At 56.4% G+C, this 15547-nt stretch overlaps 1 protein-coding gene across 1 annotated transcript; it reads right to left on the bottom strand.

Annotated features, from left to right (window-relative positions):
- Positions 1-340: 340 nt before the first annotated feature.
- On the bottom strand, positions 341-13662 carry VILL (villin-like). Its single transcript, XM_012638355.1, has 19 exons — positions 13597-13662; positions 13372-13446; positions 12806-13011; positions 11460-11568; positions 10104-10214; positions 9615-9814; positions 9159-9237; positions 8962-9060; positions 8224-8362; positions 7921-8021; positions 5726-5863; positions 5463-5621; positions 4785-4964; positions 3851-3996; positions 2880-3024; positions 1402-1587; positions 1127-1195; positions 714-950; positions 341-454 (listed from the first exon to the last, which is right to left on the bottom strand). The coding sequence occupies exons 1-19, from the start codon at positions 13660-13662 to the stop codon at positions 341-343; spliced, it is 2559 nt and encodes an 852-aa protein (XP_012493809.1).
- Between the last annotated feature and the right edge of the window lie 1885 nt (positions 13663-15547).

The following is a 15547-nucleotide window of genomic DNA, read 5'->3' as shown; positions in this document are numbered from 1 at the left end:
GCACCCCACTCTCCACCTTCCCCCCACACACACACTGCAGCGGGGGCGGGGTGTCTGGAGAGACAAATGCCTGTGTGGGTGAGGGTACAGAGGGCTTAGTCCTTCTGGAGTGCCAATGCCCTCCAGCCCCAAGGCCCCCTCCTCCTGAGAGGGGGACCCACTGAGTGACCCAGGCTTGACAGCACACATACCACACCTGGTGTGGGCCACCAGCTTTTATTGACAAGGGGAGGGTGACCCCGGAGCCTCCCAGGGGGGTGTGAGCAGGGTCTCCCTGGAGGTGCAGGTGCATGTGGGGGTCCGAGCAGGGGTCTCGGCACAGGCAGGGGAGGGGCTGGGTTCAGAAGAAACCCAGCCGCTTTTTCTCCTGCTGCTGCTTCCACTTGGCCATGCTGTAGAATTCCTCCTTGGACTTCCCAAAGATATCTTGGAAGTCAGAGTCTGAGAGATAGAACTGGGGGGTGGGGGGCGGGGAGGAGGAGGAAGGTGCAGGGAAAGGTATGATCAGACCCCAGAATCCTGTGCCACTCAGAAGTGTCATTCAGGGTTTGGACTTCCCCACTTCTGTCTGCTCACCACCCTATCTAGAACACGCCTCTCCCAAGGCAGCCTGCCCACTGCCTGCCACCAGTTGCCCCTGCCTTGGGCTCCTCCTGCTCAGTCTTAGGTGCATCATTGCTGGGGCAGTGAGTGGCAGGGGTCTCGGCACCCACCTCCTTGCGTGCGGGGTCCACGCCCTCTGGCAGGTCCTCAGCAGCCTGGTGCCGCAGCAGTTCCCGGGGAAGGCCCCCACTGCTCGCGGGGCTGGTGCTGGTGGGACTGCCAGCTGCCTTGCGGCCTGGTGCCAGCTCACTCTCTGAGCTGTCCTGGGAGCCCTTGAGGGCCTGCCGGGTCAAGGGACCTGCCCTGCCTTCGCCTGGCCATCTGGACAGCTGGAGGTTGTTGACTTCCTGTCCAGAGAGGGCCCTCAGGCTGGGGAAGATGGGGAACAGGCAGCCCACTGGGAGGCCACACTGAACTGGTGTCCCCACTGTAACCCCGCCCGCCTAGCAGAGCTAGCCCCTTCCCTGGACCACATCGTCAGAGCCTGGGCCACTGCAGGGAAGCCCGGGGGCCCAGTACTCACTGCTGTTATCTCAGAGACGGCAGCTGCGGCTCCCAGGCTGTTCTCCACCTGCTCATGGGACTGGTGGTTCTGGGAGCAGAGTCATGGCAAGGATCAGGGCCAGGGCAGGGTGAGGGGGCACCACGGGGACTCGGGAGGGGCCTGAGCACAAGACCAGGCCTGCCTCACATACACTGGGGATCCCCAGCCTGGCCAGTGCTCCTCCTTCCGTCTGCCCAGGGCAGGCCCCTCTCCCACGGATTAGGGTGGGGCTGGGGGCTTCAGGCCTCACTCACGGTCCACTTGTAGGGGTCCCAAGCGAAGAACCACCCAGTGAAGGTGGGAGGCTCGTGGCCCTGCTTGATCAGCACGAGGGGTGTGGCCGGGCTCCTCCCTGCTGGATGGGTCTCCAGGTACTCCCGGCCCCAGGCCACCGCCGCCTTCTTCCACTCACTGGCAGCTTCCCCAAGCCACAGGAAGATCTGGGCCACAGAGGGGGCCTGGCCTGGGGCAGGTGGAGGGGCCACCCGGAGCTGGCCACCTCTTACCCACTCCCAGTCCATCAAATGTCTCAGAGCCCCACACGCTGGCCAACCAGACACACACCCAGCAAGCCACCACGCCCACACACCCATGAGCACACAAGGTCACAGCCACGCATTTACTGAACACCTGCTGTGTGGCAGGCCCTGTTCTAGGCATTGGGATTCAACAACACACAGACAAAATCCCTGCCCTTCCATGAGGGAGCAAGTTATGTGTATGTCTGGGGGTAAATGTTCTAACCAGAAGAAACAACCGGTGCAAAGGCCCTGCGGCAGCAGTGTGCTGGCACACGCAGGGACACAAGGAGGCTGTCGTGGCTGGGACAGAACCAGCAAGGGGGCGCGCAGGAGGCACCAGGTCAGAGCTGGGGCTGGCCAGGTCGCACAGGGCTGGGGAAAGGCCTCTGGTTTTTTCTGGGTGAGATGGGAGCCCAGACCCTCATCACTAATTCACACAGTGCCACAGGGGCCCACACATACACAGTGATGCAGAGACGCACACATCATCACAGCTGCACAGATACAAGATCGCCCATCGCCACACACCGCCATCCACTGTTGTCAAACACACGGCTGCACATAAAAACGACCACATTTGATCCCACAGCTGCACACAGCCTGCCAGCTACACCACGGCATACAGCCACGCGGAAACGTGATTGCACAGACACACACACACACACACACACACACACACACGCACACAGCCTCTCTCTCACCCAGGCTCACCAGTTATAACTGGTCTGGACAGTTCTGGTGTCACATGACCTCTCGGCCGCTGACCTGGTCAGTCTTGCAAACAGCCGTGCACACGGAGGGAAATGCACAGTCACACGGTGTCAGCACACACATGTATACAATCAGGTGTTCCGTGCACAGTCACGCATGTGACACCAATGCATGTCGGCCACAGGCACTTTGTCCCTGGCGTCATGCACACTGTCATAAGGCACATGGAGTGACACACAACTACATGGGCACAGTCACCCCTGGGTCCTAGCACACAGCCATGTCTCCAACAGTCTCGCTGCCATCACAAGGTGACACACTCATCTGTGGTCTCACATCCACAGCCACACGATCGCACAGTGTCACACACACAGTGACACAGTCTCACACAGTCACGCAGACTCACGGCCTACGTATGGAGTCACACAGTTAGATACACCCAGTTACACAAACAGAGACACACCCCCTTCACACCCCGGCCAGACACGGGTGCCACCTACCTCCTGCCAGGTGTCCAGTAACATGACATCATACTTGCCCAGGTCCTCTTGGCTAAAGAACACCACTTCTGTGAGGACCAGGCAGCCCATCTGGCTGCAGCACTCAAACAGTCGTGGCTGGCGGCTGCAGCCCTCCTCGGGGAGCCTGGCCGGCATGGACAGCAGGCGGTGAGGGGGGCTCTGAGCGCCACCCACCCCCTAATTCACTCCAGGAGCACTCTGCTCCTCTCTGCGCCGCAGGGGCCCCTGGGTCCCTGGAGAAAGCAGATTAGCCCCAGCCAGCTGTGACACGAGCTGCCCCACGCATGTCCCAGGAGAGGCCCTTAAGAGGGGAGGGCTGGCTGTGTGTGGGGGGTCAGCAGGAGTCTCCCCCTCCCTGGTGGGAGGAGGGAAGCCAGGCGGGGGGAGGGGGCAGTCGTACTGAGCTCAGGGGACTTGGGGGCTGTGCAGCTCAGAAGCCAGGCCCCACAGACAGACCAGGAGCAACCTGGGACTGCGCTCCCTCCGCCCTTCGTGGCCTCACTCTGCCCTACCCTCCTACACACCCTGTCCGCTCCCACACACTCGCTCGGCAACACCACTGCATATACCTGTTCTCGATACTCCACATACGCCGTGTACCCACACGTCACATGACACTGTATGCACGCACACTAGGCACTGTGACCCCTGGGGACTGTGGGGCTGCCGAATGCTGCTTTGTCCACGTGGCCAGGACAGCAACAATGCAGGGAGAGAACTCTGCCAGCAGAGGGCGCCATTGCACCCACTCTCCCAGTTGTCTGCCTACTGCCCTTACCCGGGCTGGGAGTAGGGGATGGGCTGCGCTCCTGGGAGTCCCTGGGGCTGGACGGTGGAGGCCTCAGTTCTAGTCTTGCCTTTCCAGCTCTCTGTGGGAACCTTGAGTAGTAATCCACCCTCTCCGGACCTCAATTCCTCTGCATAAGAACACTTTCCTCCCAACCTGTTACCTCTTGCTGTTGGGGTAGGGGGCCCGGCCTCCCAGGGCCACCCAGAAGTGGTTAGGCTCCTGACCCTCCAGCACCGTCTCCACGCTCTTCCCAGAGATGGCAGGCACCACCACCCGCGCCATCTCACGCTGGTCACCGTTACAGCCCTGCAGGCAGAGAGCTGGGTCAGGCCCTGCACGGGGAGGGGTCTTCACCTCCAGTCCCACGTCCCACTCATGGGGGCCTGGGCTCGAGGCACGGGGGTGTGAGGCTGATGATGGGGCACGCATGAGCAAAGGCTCTCCCTTCCTCACCCTCCAGGCCTCAATCTCCACAGCTGGTCAGGGGCACAGTGTCTGGGTCCCCCGCCTTGCCCTGGGTCTAGAGCATGGGCTGGGGGTCCTCATGCTAGGGGGTCATTCACAGTTTATGCTGAAGATTAGAGAAAACTCCAGAAAACTGGACTAGGCCTCCCCCTTTTCTCAAGAGACTTTGGAAGGAACATGCCCCGTGCTCAAGGCAGTAAGGAGGGGAGGCCACCTGGGCCTGACCTGGCTCTGACCTGTGGACCCTCTCATGCCCACCTGTCACTTTGGTGTTTTTTTTTAATTTTTAACATTTTTAATTTTTTCTTTTTTTTTGAGACAGGGTCTCACTCTGTCACCTGGACCAGAGTGCGACAGTGCAATCATAGCTCACTGCAGCCTCTTGATCCTCCAGCCTCAGCCTCCCAAGTAGCTGGGACTCTAGGCACATGCCACCATGCCCAGCCCACATGTCACTTTGTAACTTTCCCCAAGTTCCAGAGGGGAACTTCCAGTGGCTTCCCCTGCCCCCTGTCCCCCATTGGCCTATCTAGGGCTGGACTCGAAGTCTGCACCCCCCGTGGAGGGGACCCACCCCAGCCTGGCACCACTACCCTGGGGCATGAGTCAGTGGTCAGTGCTGGGGGTACCTTCCCAAACCAGAGGTAGCAGATGCTGGCTGTGACCAGCAAGAAGATGTCACTGGAGTTGAGGGATGAGGCACGGGCTGCCACCTCCATGGTCCTGGTGTTGTGGCTGTCAGTTCCCTGCACGTGGAAGAGCCTCGCAGCAGATGCTGGCTGCCCCTCTCCCTTGTGCCCGGTGCTCCCCTAAAACAGGGCTGGGCCTCAGGCTGAGGCAAGGGCTCCTGGGGGCCACCTCCCTGTCCCAGTGGGGGACAAACTACTGCAGGTCTCAGGGACCCTCACCTGAAGCCACCACTGTCCTCTGGACCCTCTGAGTGTGGAGTGTGGGCTAGGACAGGGAGCAGGCCCTTTCTAACTGGCCCCCACCCCATCTCTGCACGGCAGGGCACGGCTGCCCAGGCCTTGAAGGGGAAAAGTGGGGACTGGCTTTGCCCGTGTGTGACCCCAGGCAAGGCCCTGTCTCCCTTTTGACTCAACTTCCTCCCCTGGCTCTGGGACCAAGGGAAGAAACTCAGGCTGGGGTCACCCTTGGTGCTCCTGGGCCTTGGACAAGCACCAGGGAACGAGGAGACGGTAAGCTGCCCCAGGCCTGAAGAGAAGGTACTTAGCAAGCGTGTGCAAGGGCCATGGGCACATGCAGGCCCGGTGAGACTGCCACCAGGGCAGTAGGGCGGACCCTACCTGGAAGACCACCAGCTGTCCCTGGAAGATGGCGAGGAAGTGGGGGGGCTCGCTGCCCATGGTCACATGCTCCTGCACCAGGGCTCCGCAGTGCATGGCGTCCAGCTCCTCGGCATTGCAGTTCAGGGCCTTGATCTCATCTGCGGGGGCCTGGTGGCCCTGCAGGTGGGGGCAGTGAGGGCCTGGTGCAGCTCTCACATCCCACTCTCAGATCCCAGCTCTTGGGCTTTGAGGTGCGTACCCCCACCCTTAGGCCGGCACACCTGCCATAGGTACAGGATGTACTGGACACGGCCCAGCTTCTGGTATGTGTAGAGGACAAGGTAGCAGTTGCCTGTACACAACTGTCCATGATGCTTGGGGTCCACAGGCTGCCTGCGTAAGTCCTGGATGCACCACACCTGGGGAACAGGGGACCATGGGTACAGGTGGCGCCTCTACCTGAAACAGCCTACCCATCCTGCACCCAGCCAGAAAGCTCCCCTCAGCCTCTGAAGCATTCCTCAGCTGTTTGGGCAGGAGGCTCACCCTCAGCTCTGTGCCCACCCCGTGCCTCCTGCTGGGCTTGTGCAAGGGTCTGCAGGTAATACTTTTCCCATGGCCCCCTGAAAATCACCACGCTGGTGCCAGCTTGCCCTCAGCCAGGACTCTGGGTTGTATGTAGTAACTGGGTGAACAGTGGTGAGGATGCCAGAAGCCGCTGAGATGGCTCCAACCCCTGCCACATGCCCACCCCCAACCAGACCCCACCAGCCACAGTCCTGGTAGGTGACAGGTCCCCTCACAGCTGCTCGCTGCTCAGGCCAGGGCAGTAGAAATGAGGCAGAAAGTGAGGCCTTGGAACTCTTGGAAAAATTTCCTGCCTTCGAGTGTCATTTAAAAAACACAAAGCCTGTTCAAAGACTAAAGGGAAAACACTTCATCACATTTGATGATGTGATTTCTTGTTGCTGTGGGTAGCCGAGCATGGAGCCAGGCAGACTGTGGTCATACCCCAGGTCTGCCCCGTGTTGGCTGTGAGACAGTGCTAAGCTTTGGTATTTCCCACCTGTAAATCCAGGAACGCGATGCCCACCTCACTTCACCTCCATGTGGCAGGAAAAAACGCACGGGCATCCTTTACCCACACTGAGCCCGACAGCGCTCTCTGGGGAAGTTCCCCTCCAGACCAAAGCATCCAGAGTCCTACCTTTTGCAGAAGAGGCTGACTCCAACCACATGCCACCCAAGAGGCTAACTGGCAGCCTGGCCTTCTGGCTGAGGCCCTCTCTGCCTTCCTGTCCATTTGCCTGCTGGGAGGGACCCCTCTCTGCCTTTGTGCTTGGAGCCTGGGTCCCCGAGCCCTGCTTCTCTCCCTCCCTCACCCTCCTCTCTGCTTCCCTGTCTCCCTCTCTGCCTGTCTGGTCCTCTCTGTCTCTCTCTGTGTACCCCATCTCCCCCTGACCCCCCTTTCTCCTCTCTCTGTACCCCATCTCTCCCTGCTCTTCCTCCACCCTACCTCCTCCTCCTCTCTCTGTCCACCTCCCCACTCCCTGTCTCTCCTTGTCCCCCCTCCCTATCTTCCTCTCTGTCTCCCCCTTCTTCCCCTTTTGCCCCTCCTCCTCCTCCCTATCTCTTCCACTCATCATCTCTGTCCATCCATATTAGCACACAGGTAGGAGGAAGTCTTGTGTTTTCTCTGACCTCCATTTGCCTTGAGACTAGGACCCCTTACATAGATAGGCTTAGCAGTCCTGCTCTCATAATTTCACAGCATCCCCAAGTCAGCCTTGGGGCCAGATGGAACCATAGTTTCTGCACCCATTATACAGATTTAAAAACTGAGACCTAAAGGAATTAAGGGCTCTGCCTAGGGGTCAGCCAACAAGATGCAATCCCACCCTATACAGAGCCTGGACTTGGTCCCCAACCCCTGCGTCTCCCAGAACTTCGGTCTGAGACTAGATGAGAGGTCGACAGTGTATGACTGTATGTTGGGGGTTGAATGTGTGGGGCTGTGGTTGATGTGTGACTATGTTGTGTTGGTGTGTCCCTGTGTGTTCATGGCTGTGTGCGACTGTGGTATACAGTATGTGCAATTTTATATTTGCAGTTGTATACTTGGCTGTGATTGCATGGCTGTGATTATGTGCAATTATAAGGTATGATTATGTGTGTCTGCATTGTCATATGTATCATATGACAACAAGGCACAATTAAGTGTTCAAGTGCTACTGTGCTGTGTGTCTGAGTTATGTGAGTGGCCATGGCTGTGTATAATTAGGCTTGACGTGACTGTGTATGAGCCGCCTGTTGGGAGGGGGTGTGTATATGCACGTGCCCCTTGGTGTCCCTGGTTGTGTGTGGATGTGCACCTGCATGGACCTGGGTCACTTTAGATAGTAGTCATGCCGCTCATCTGTAGAGGAGGCCTACCCCTGTGTGCCCAGCTTCCCCCGGCTAAGCCAGTACCCCTCACCTCCACCTTCCCAGAGCCGTCGTCCACCATCCTGAGCTGGGCCGCTAGCTCAGGCTGGCTGTGCAGCAAGCCCACGTCCAGCTTTGCCGGAATCAATTTATCTGAAGGTGGGGCAGAGGGTGTCAGTGGCGTCCTTTGCCCCTGTCCACGCCCTCACCCACTCCTTAACCATCCCGCCCAGTTCTGCCCCGCCCCTTCACTACAGGCCACGCCTCCTGCCCCCTACCCGTCCCGCCCCCGCCGGCCACGCCCCCTTACCCATCCCGCCCCGCCCCGCCCCTCCGGCCCGCTCCGCCCGCTCACTCAGCCTGCCCGGGTTCTTGTTCCTGCCCGGCTTCGTAGACCACGTCCGGAAGAGCTGCTGGAAGGCGGCCGACTCGGCGCCGTCGTTCACCACTTCCACGTTGGTGTAGGTCGGGTAGCCCTTGGCCCGGATGAAGCCCTGGGGCGGGGGCTCCGTCAGGCCTGCCACCCAGAGCCCACTGCTCCGCTCCACCCCCTGGGGACCTCCGCTCTGGCTGCGGGGACAGCCGAGTTCTGAGAAGCGTTAGTTAACAGAGCTCTTGACCCATTTAACGAACTGACTCTGTCACTACTGACTTCTCTGAGGCCCCTGAGGGCAGGCAGGGTCCCCTTAGTCTGGACCTCAGGAAAGGCTACCTATGACAACCCCCACAGACCCTAGGCAGAGCCTCGTCTTTTCCCCCACCGCCAGAAGGGAAAGGGTGCCCAGGAGGCTTCCTCAACCTGAATGCAGGGCCACGTTCCCCTTTTACACATGGTTTCCTAGATGCCGCCTGCTCTTCACTCTCAGTCAAGGCTCCTGGGGCAGGGCTACCTCGCCTGTGAGACCCAGGATAGGGATGTTTCCCAGCTCAAACTCCAGCATAGGGCTGTTTCCTCTCTGAGACCCCAAGGCAGAGTACTCCCTACCAAATTTTAGGGCAGGCCACCTCCCCAATCAGATCAAGGCAGGGCTGCCTGCTGTTCAGACCCCAGGGCAGTGCTATGTCCCTCTCAGACAGGGGCCCAGGGCCTCACCCCAGCCCGGGTGAAGGCAGCCTTTTTGTCCTGGGGGCTGGACATGCGTCCCTGCCACACATAGATCTTGAAGCCACCCTGGTCCAGGATGCAGCAGTCCTGGGAGCAAGGGTGGGGCTGGTCAGTAGGTGGTCCAGTCTGGACTGGGGTTGTGGGGTCGAGATAGATGGGGGTAGCTGGGGCCAGGCCTTCCTCACCTCCTCCTGCAGTAGGTCCTGGGTCAGTGGGTGGGTCGCCAACTCCTGGACCACCAGGTCCTCACCCTTCTCATAGACACTGGGGGACAGGCACCCAGGTGTGGCCAACCCAGCCCCTCCCTGACCTGGCTCCACTCCAGCCCCTTTATACCAACCCTCCCAGCGCAAGACGGAGGCATGGGGGCTGGATCCCTAGCCGTGGTCTTGATTTTACTGCAGACTTGCTGTGGAGCCTTAGGCAAGGCCACAGTCCCCCTCTCTGTACAGTGGGTTTCTTAGCAAGACAGCCATACACCACGCAAGAATACAAGCTGGGTCCAAGGTCCACATGGCCTGTCCCAGAAACCCACCAGCCTTTTCCGAAGGGCTTTCTAGAGAGACTGTGTTATTGCAGTAATGATGGATGTACAATCCCAGCCTGTCCCACCCACCCTGCCCGCCCCCACTTCTGCTCACTGGTAGAGGCGGACGTTGGCCTTCTGCAGCTGGTTAATACTCTTGTTGGGCATGGCGGCACGCACGCTACCTGCTCTGCAGCCCAGCACAGCCTCCATGATCTGCATGAGATCAGTGGCTTCGGCCTCATCATCCACCACACCAATCTGTGCACGACCACCACGTTCCCTTTCCTGAAGGCTGCAGGTCAGGGTGAGCCCCTGCAGGAGAGGACTTGGCAGTCAGGGCTTTACTAGCATTCCCCTCAGTCCTCAGACAGCCCAGCAAGAGCCCTCCTGTCACTGGCATGGGGAGGGGAAAGCCAGTGTCCCCTCATGCTGGCATCCAGGGGACACTACCAGTGAAGGGTCTGAACTCAGCCTTATATAGTAGGTGCTTCGTGGGTAGTGGCAGGGAGCCAAGCCCACCTCTTGGGGTGGTGGGAAGATAGGCACCTGGAGGACCACCCCCGCAAGCCCTGCACCTCCAGTTTCTGGGGCAGACACTGACCCGAGACTTCTCAGAAATGCTGGTCTTGGGCCCATTCCACTGGATCATCATCCTGCCTAGGTCCAACAGGAAGACGTCACCCTTATTAAAGCTGTTCCAGGAGAGCTCCACCTGCCAGAGCCAGGAGGGGCAGGGAGGGAGACAAGGTGTTAGTCACACCACCAGCACCCAGCTGGAAGGGAGCATAAGGGATGTGTCATTTGTGTACATGAAGCTATGTGCAACTGAATGTATGTGTGACTGACACCACCTGTCATGGTGTGTAGGCATGCATCCGTGGAGCCATATGTGACCTTGGGGGTCACTCTGTGGGTGTGGTTATGTGCAACTCTATGCATGTGTGACTGTAGGTAATGCTGCATTCCACAGGTCTACATGGCTATGACACTTTTCACTCAGTGCATGTCTGTAGTTGTACATGTATACACGTGGGGTATATGTATGTGTTTATCTGCGTTGTGTGTGTCTGCATGTACATGTGCACATATATGTAGGAGCACATCAGATGTGAACAAGTGTGTGCACGCATGATGACTGCATATGTGTGCCTGTGTGAGGGACAGCGTATACCTATGGACAAGGATAGTTATCCAAACTGAGCCACTGTTGAGAGCAAAAGGGGGTACTTTAAATAATTATGCCAGGATAATAGGCAAAGCCTGGGGCTGTACTATGTCCCTGCATGATCAGAGATGTGTGGTCAGTGGGTCTGTTGGTGACAGCACAGAGCTTGTGTGGGATTGTCTGTGTGTGGTAAGGCTGCCACATACTGTGCAGACTATAACATGCATAACTCAAGAGTGGCCACTCACATTGTAGACATTGTCCACCTGAACGTTCATTACACTAAATTCCAGCCAGATGGCAGCAAAATGTCTTGTTCTAACACGGTCTATATTTTCCTTTAACTTCCTGACAGTAGAAGAAAGGGCACTGCATGGACTAGAGTAGCCCTAGGTTCCTCTATGCATATGCACCCCTATGCACACACTCTGTGCATGCACAATGACGGTGCGTGTGAATGTGAAGCTGTGCACCCTGTCCCCACATCATGCCACTTCCCATGGTGCTGCTGACAAGGATCATCCACGTGCTCCATCTTGTCTGCTTCCTCTGCCCAAGTTCTTAGTATGCCCATGAGACAGATGGGGAAACAGAGGGTCTGGGAGCAGTGGCAGAGGTGGGGCTAGAAGCTAGAAGTCTGTCTGGTGTCCTCTCTTCTCATCCAAGAAGGCCATCTGGGAATGAATGCTGACAGCTCCCTGACCCCCTGCCAATTTTCACACTTCCTCCTACCTCAGTACACCCACTTTGAGCTGAGTCCAGAGGTCAAGAGGCTCCCCTGGCAGCCCTCACCTCGGTGGCAGACACGTGCTTCCTCCCTTTGATGTGCAGCAGTCGCTGGATGTTAAACACGTTGGTTTCCACGTGCTTGAGGTCTGAGGCCAGCCCTCCCTTTCTGTAGCTGAGGAGGGAATGGGGTTCTATGTAAGGGCACAGACTGTGCACAAATGAGGGCAGATGTGAGCACACGCATGTATGTATGTGGGGGATGTGTGTCTGTTCAATACATCCGCTTGAGTCTACGTGAATATATGTATGTATATGGGTACACATGAGGCATGAGTGTGCATTTGTTTATCCTTGTGTAGTGATGTGGGCACATGCATATACACTTACGCGTATATACATTCGTGGGCATAGTGTACATCTGTTTATCCATGTAAGTCTAGATGTGAATGCATGGAAGTGGGCAACAACATATATGTGTGTAGGTGGACATGAATATTCACGTATGCCCATCTATAGGGGGACATACATGGGAGTGATGTATGTTTCTGCATGTGCACATAAACTCATGTGCATGTGTTCATGTATATACTATATGCATGTATTAGGTACAACTCTATAAATGGAAATGATTGAATATTGGCAGTTGCCTATATTCCTAAATATATTGCAATTATTAATTTTAGAAAACACTGGAAGCAACTTACAGCAAAAGACATATTTCTACCAGCACATAAAAGCAAACCCAAAACAACATTGGTGTCCACTCCCAGGTTTCAAGAGAAATGAAAACACTTGTCCACATAAAAACATGTACACAAATGTTCACAGAAGCATTATTTGTAACAGCCGAAAAGTGGAAACAACCCAAAGTCCATTAAATGATGACTAGATAAATAAAATGCGGTATAGCAATACAAGGGAATGTTATTTGGCAATAAAAAATAAAGTAATAATACATGTTGCCCCATGGACGAACGTTGAAAACAGTGTGGAAAGCGAAAAGAGCCAGCCAGGAAAAATCCTTACAGGATTCCATTTCCACCGCATGCTCAGAATGGGCGAATGTAGACAGGAAGTACATCCCTGGTTGCCTGAGGCAGGGGAGGGAGTGTTGGAGGGAAATGCCAAGTGACTGCTAAAAGGTGTGGGGCTTCTTTTTAGGGCGATGAAAATGTTCGAAAATTGTGGTGATGGTTGCACACATCTGTTAAAAGTCACTGAAATGTATCTGTACTTAAACGGGCGGATTGTGTGGTACGTGAGTTGTAGCTCAATAAAGGTGTCGCCCACTCCCTCCTCCCATTCAGCGATGAGGAAGATGGTCGCCCCAAGGCTGCGCCAGCCTAGGCACCCACTTCCCTCCCCCGTTCCCCCTTCTTCCTCCTCCATCCTCCCTGGCCAGCACTCACATGATTCCCGGGCGAAAGTAGCTGAGGAAACAGTCGGACTCGTGGCCCTGCGCCTCGCGGTGCTGCACGGTCTGGCTTCCTAGCGCCTCCTGCAGGAGCTGCACGAAGGCGCCCGCAGCGCCCTGCGCTTCCGCGCCCGCCTCCTTCCCGACCCAGTAGTGCAGGTCGCTGGACGCCCCCTGCATTGGCTTCGGGCTCTGGGGGACCTAGGGTCCAGGTGTCTGTGTGTGGGGGTGGGGGTGGGGACAGAGGACCCAGAGGTGGGGTGAGGGACCCGGGGCTAAGGCGTAGGTGAAGAGCGAGGTCCAGGTCGAGGATGTACCAAGGGACACGAGGAGGAGACCTTGGGAAGGTGCTTCCAAGGAAGCTGGGAAGGTGCTTCCAAGGACAGGAGGGTGTGAGGGGGACCGGAAGGGCTAAGAATCCTTAATGGCGGTGCCCCCGGTGGGATGTGATTCTGGGGCTCTCAACTTGCCTCATCCCAGGGCAGAGTTTATGTCTGCGCTGTCAGTCTCCCCAGCCCTGGGCCATGTCACCCCCTCAGAGAGACTTCCCAGGTGACTCACATGAAGGATGATATAGCAGTGTTCCTCGAAAAAGTTCCCATAAGCCTTCTCTGGTACTGGCACCATCTTCAGGTTCTGGGAAAGAAGAGTGTCTAGTGATAACTCAGGAAACCACCCCCCCACCTGTGACACCCAGAGCTCTGAGTTGGGTGTGGGAGGAACCTGGTGTCAGAGACCCCACATTCTTCCCTGTCACCAACTCTGCTGTCTGGTCATGCCTCTCACCTCAATGATCCATATGTGGAGTTCCCTATGGCTCTCGATGGCTGGGAGGCCCTTGCCGACGTCCATCCTAGGCCAGGCAGGAATGAGGGAGGACACAGGGAACAAGAGCCAGAGTTCTCAGGCTGGAGGCCAAGCCCTGGTCACCTGCACTCTGCACTCCAAGCAAGAACCCTCCCCACCTACAGCTCTCCAAAGCCCCTTCATCACACGACTTTCATGAGGTGGCTCTGTAAACACACACATGTCAGCAAGCGGAACAAGTACTACAGACTAGCACATAGAGGCTCTGCAAAGAGGGGCCTCATTTGTCTGTGGGCACACTCTTAAAACTGGGCTGAGCTCTCTGGATGGGGCCAGGCTTTGAATACAGCAACAACCTCTGCAAACAGGGAGTTAGAAACAGGCCGTGCAGAAAGACAGGATCTGCTGTCAGGGACAGACTAGGTAGACAGAAAAAGGCTCTGCAAACAGGCATAGGCTTTGCAAACAGGGACAGCTTCCTCAGACTGACAGGGACCCATCTGTGTGTATGAGGACAGTCTATGCAAACAGGCATAGACTATACCCAGGGAAATTCAGATCGGATGGGCAAACATAAGCAAAGATTGTGAACATGGACAAAGGCTCTACAACGGTCACAGGTTCTGCTTTGGAGGAGCTTTGCAGACTGGGAAAGCCTCTGCAAAAGTTGATGGGGGACAAACCCTTAAGACAGGAACTCTTTGTGTAAGAGACAGACTCTGCAGATATGGACAGGTACATAGGTAGGCAAGGCTCAGCCAACAGGCGCAGCATGTTCCGCCAGAGAAATGCTTCCCAGACAGAGGCAGGCTCTTGACACAGGCAGAAGCTCTTTAGAGATGGTCAGGCTCTGCATGCAGGACAGCCTCTGGGACAGACTCAATTCCTGCATACAGGGAGGTGGGAACAGGCTGAGGAAACAATTGTGAGCTCTGCAAAGAGATTCAGGCACTGGAAAAAGGAACAGGCCCTGCAGACAGAGGCTCCATAGACAGAGACTTTGCAGATAAGGAGAGGTTTTACGAGCCTACACAGGTTCTGCAGATAGACAGGCTCTGTTAACAATGACAGCTTCTCCAGAAAGGGACAGGATCTGCTGAAACGAGCTGGCAGAGAAATCAGTACAGATGCTCCAGACATCGGCAAGATCTTGAAGCAGGGCTGGGTTCTGTGGGGAGCCCCAGGTTCTGCAAACAGGGACAGGCTTTATAGAAGAAGGTGAGTTCTGGAAACAGGTAAAGGCTCTGTGTACGTGGAAATAGGATAGAGTGTGCAGACAGGCATAGGCTCTGCAGAAAGACACAGGTGCTCCCCTGACAGTGATAAACTCTTCATAGGAACAAACCCTGCAAACAGACACAGTTTCTACCCAGGGAAATTCAGATAGTCTGTGCAAACAGGCAAAGGCCCTGAAAAATGTCATAGATGCTACACGAAGGGCTCAGATTCTGCAGACAGAACTTGGCTCTAAAATAGGAAAAGTCTCTACCGTCAGAAACATAGCCTGGAGACAGAGACACTTAGGGCAAAGGAAACAGGTTCTGCTGACAGGGACAGGTACTGTCAACAGACAAAGCTTCAAAGCTTTCTAAACAGGGACAGTGTCTTTAGGCAGAAAGAGGTATCCCAGACAAAGACACCAGACAAGCTCTGTAGACAGGGATGGGCTCTGCACCCGAGCAGCTTCTGCAATAAAAGCAAATCTTATACACAGGGAAGAAGGGACAGACGGTTTAAAGAGACCTAGACTCTGAAAATAGACACAGGCTCAGGGCAGAAACAGGCTCTGCAGACAAGGCAAAGGTTCTGCAAAGCCCAGAAAGATTCTGCACACAGGACTGTCTCTGAAGACAGCAGCAGGCTCAGCTGACATGAGCGGGCTGGGCGAATCGGGCATACGCACTTGTGACAAATTCTTGAAGCAGGGCTG

The sequence above is a fragment of the Propithecus coquereli genome, unplaced genomic scaffold, assembly GCF_000956105.1.
Source record: "Propithecus coquereli isolate 6110/MARCELLA unplaced genomic scaffold, Pcoq_1.0 Scaffold1, whole genome shotgun sequence".
In the NCBI taxonomy this organism is placed as follows: Eukaryota; Metazoa; Chordata; class Mammalia; order Primates; family Indriidae; genus Propithecus; species Propithecus coquereli.
The sequence above is the reverse complement of the archived record's forward strand: the minus strand, read 5'-3'. Positions and strand labels throughout refer to the sequence as shown.

Coding starts and splice junctions, on each gene's coding strand:
- VILL (XM_012638355.1), bottom strand. CDS start 13,662: ATGGACGTCGGCAAGGGCCTCCCAGCCATCGAGAGCCATAGGGAACTC. Junction 8,363..8,961: donor CTGCCTTCACCCGGGCTGGG/GTGAGGCCCTGG, acceptor CCCCCGCCCCAG/GGCTTCATCCGGGCCAAGGG. Junction 5,622..5,725: donor ACATCCTGTACCTATGGCAG/GTGTGCCGGCCT, acceptor CCCCACCTGCAG/GGCCACCAGGCCCCCGCAGA.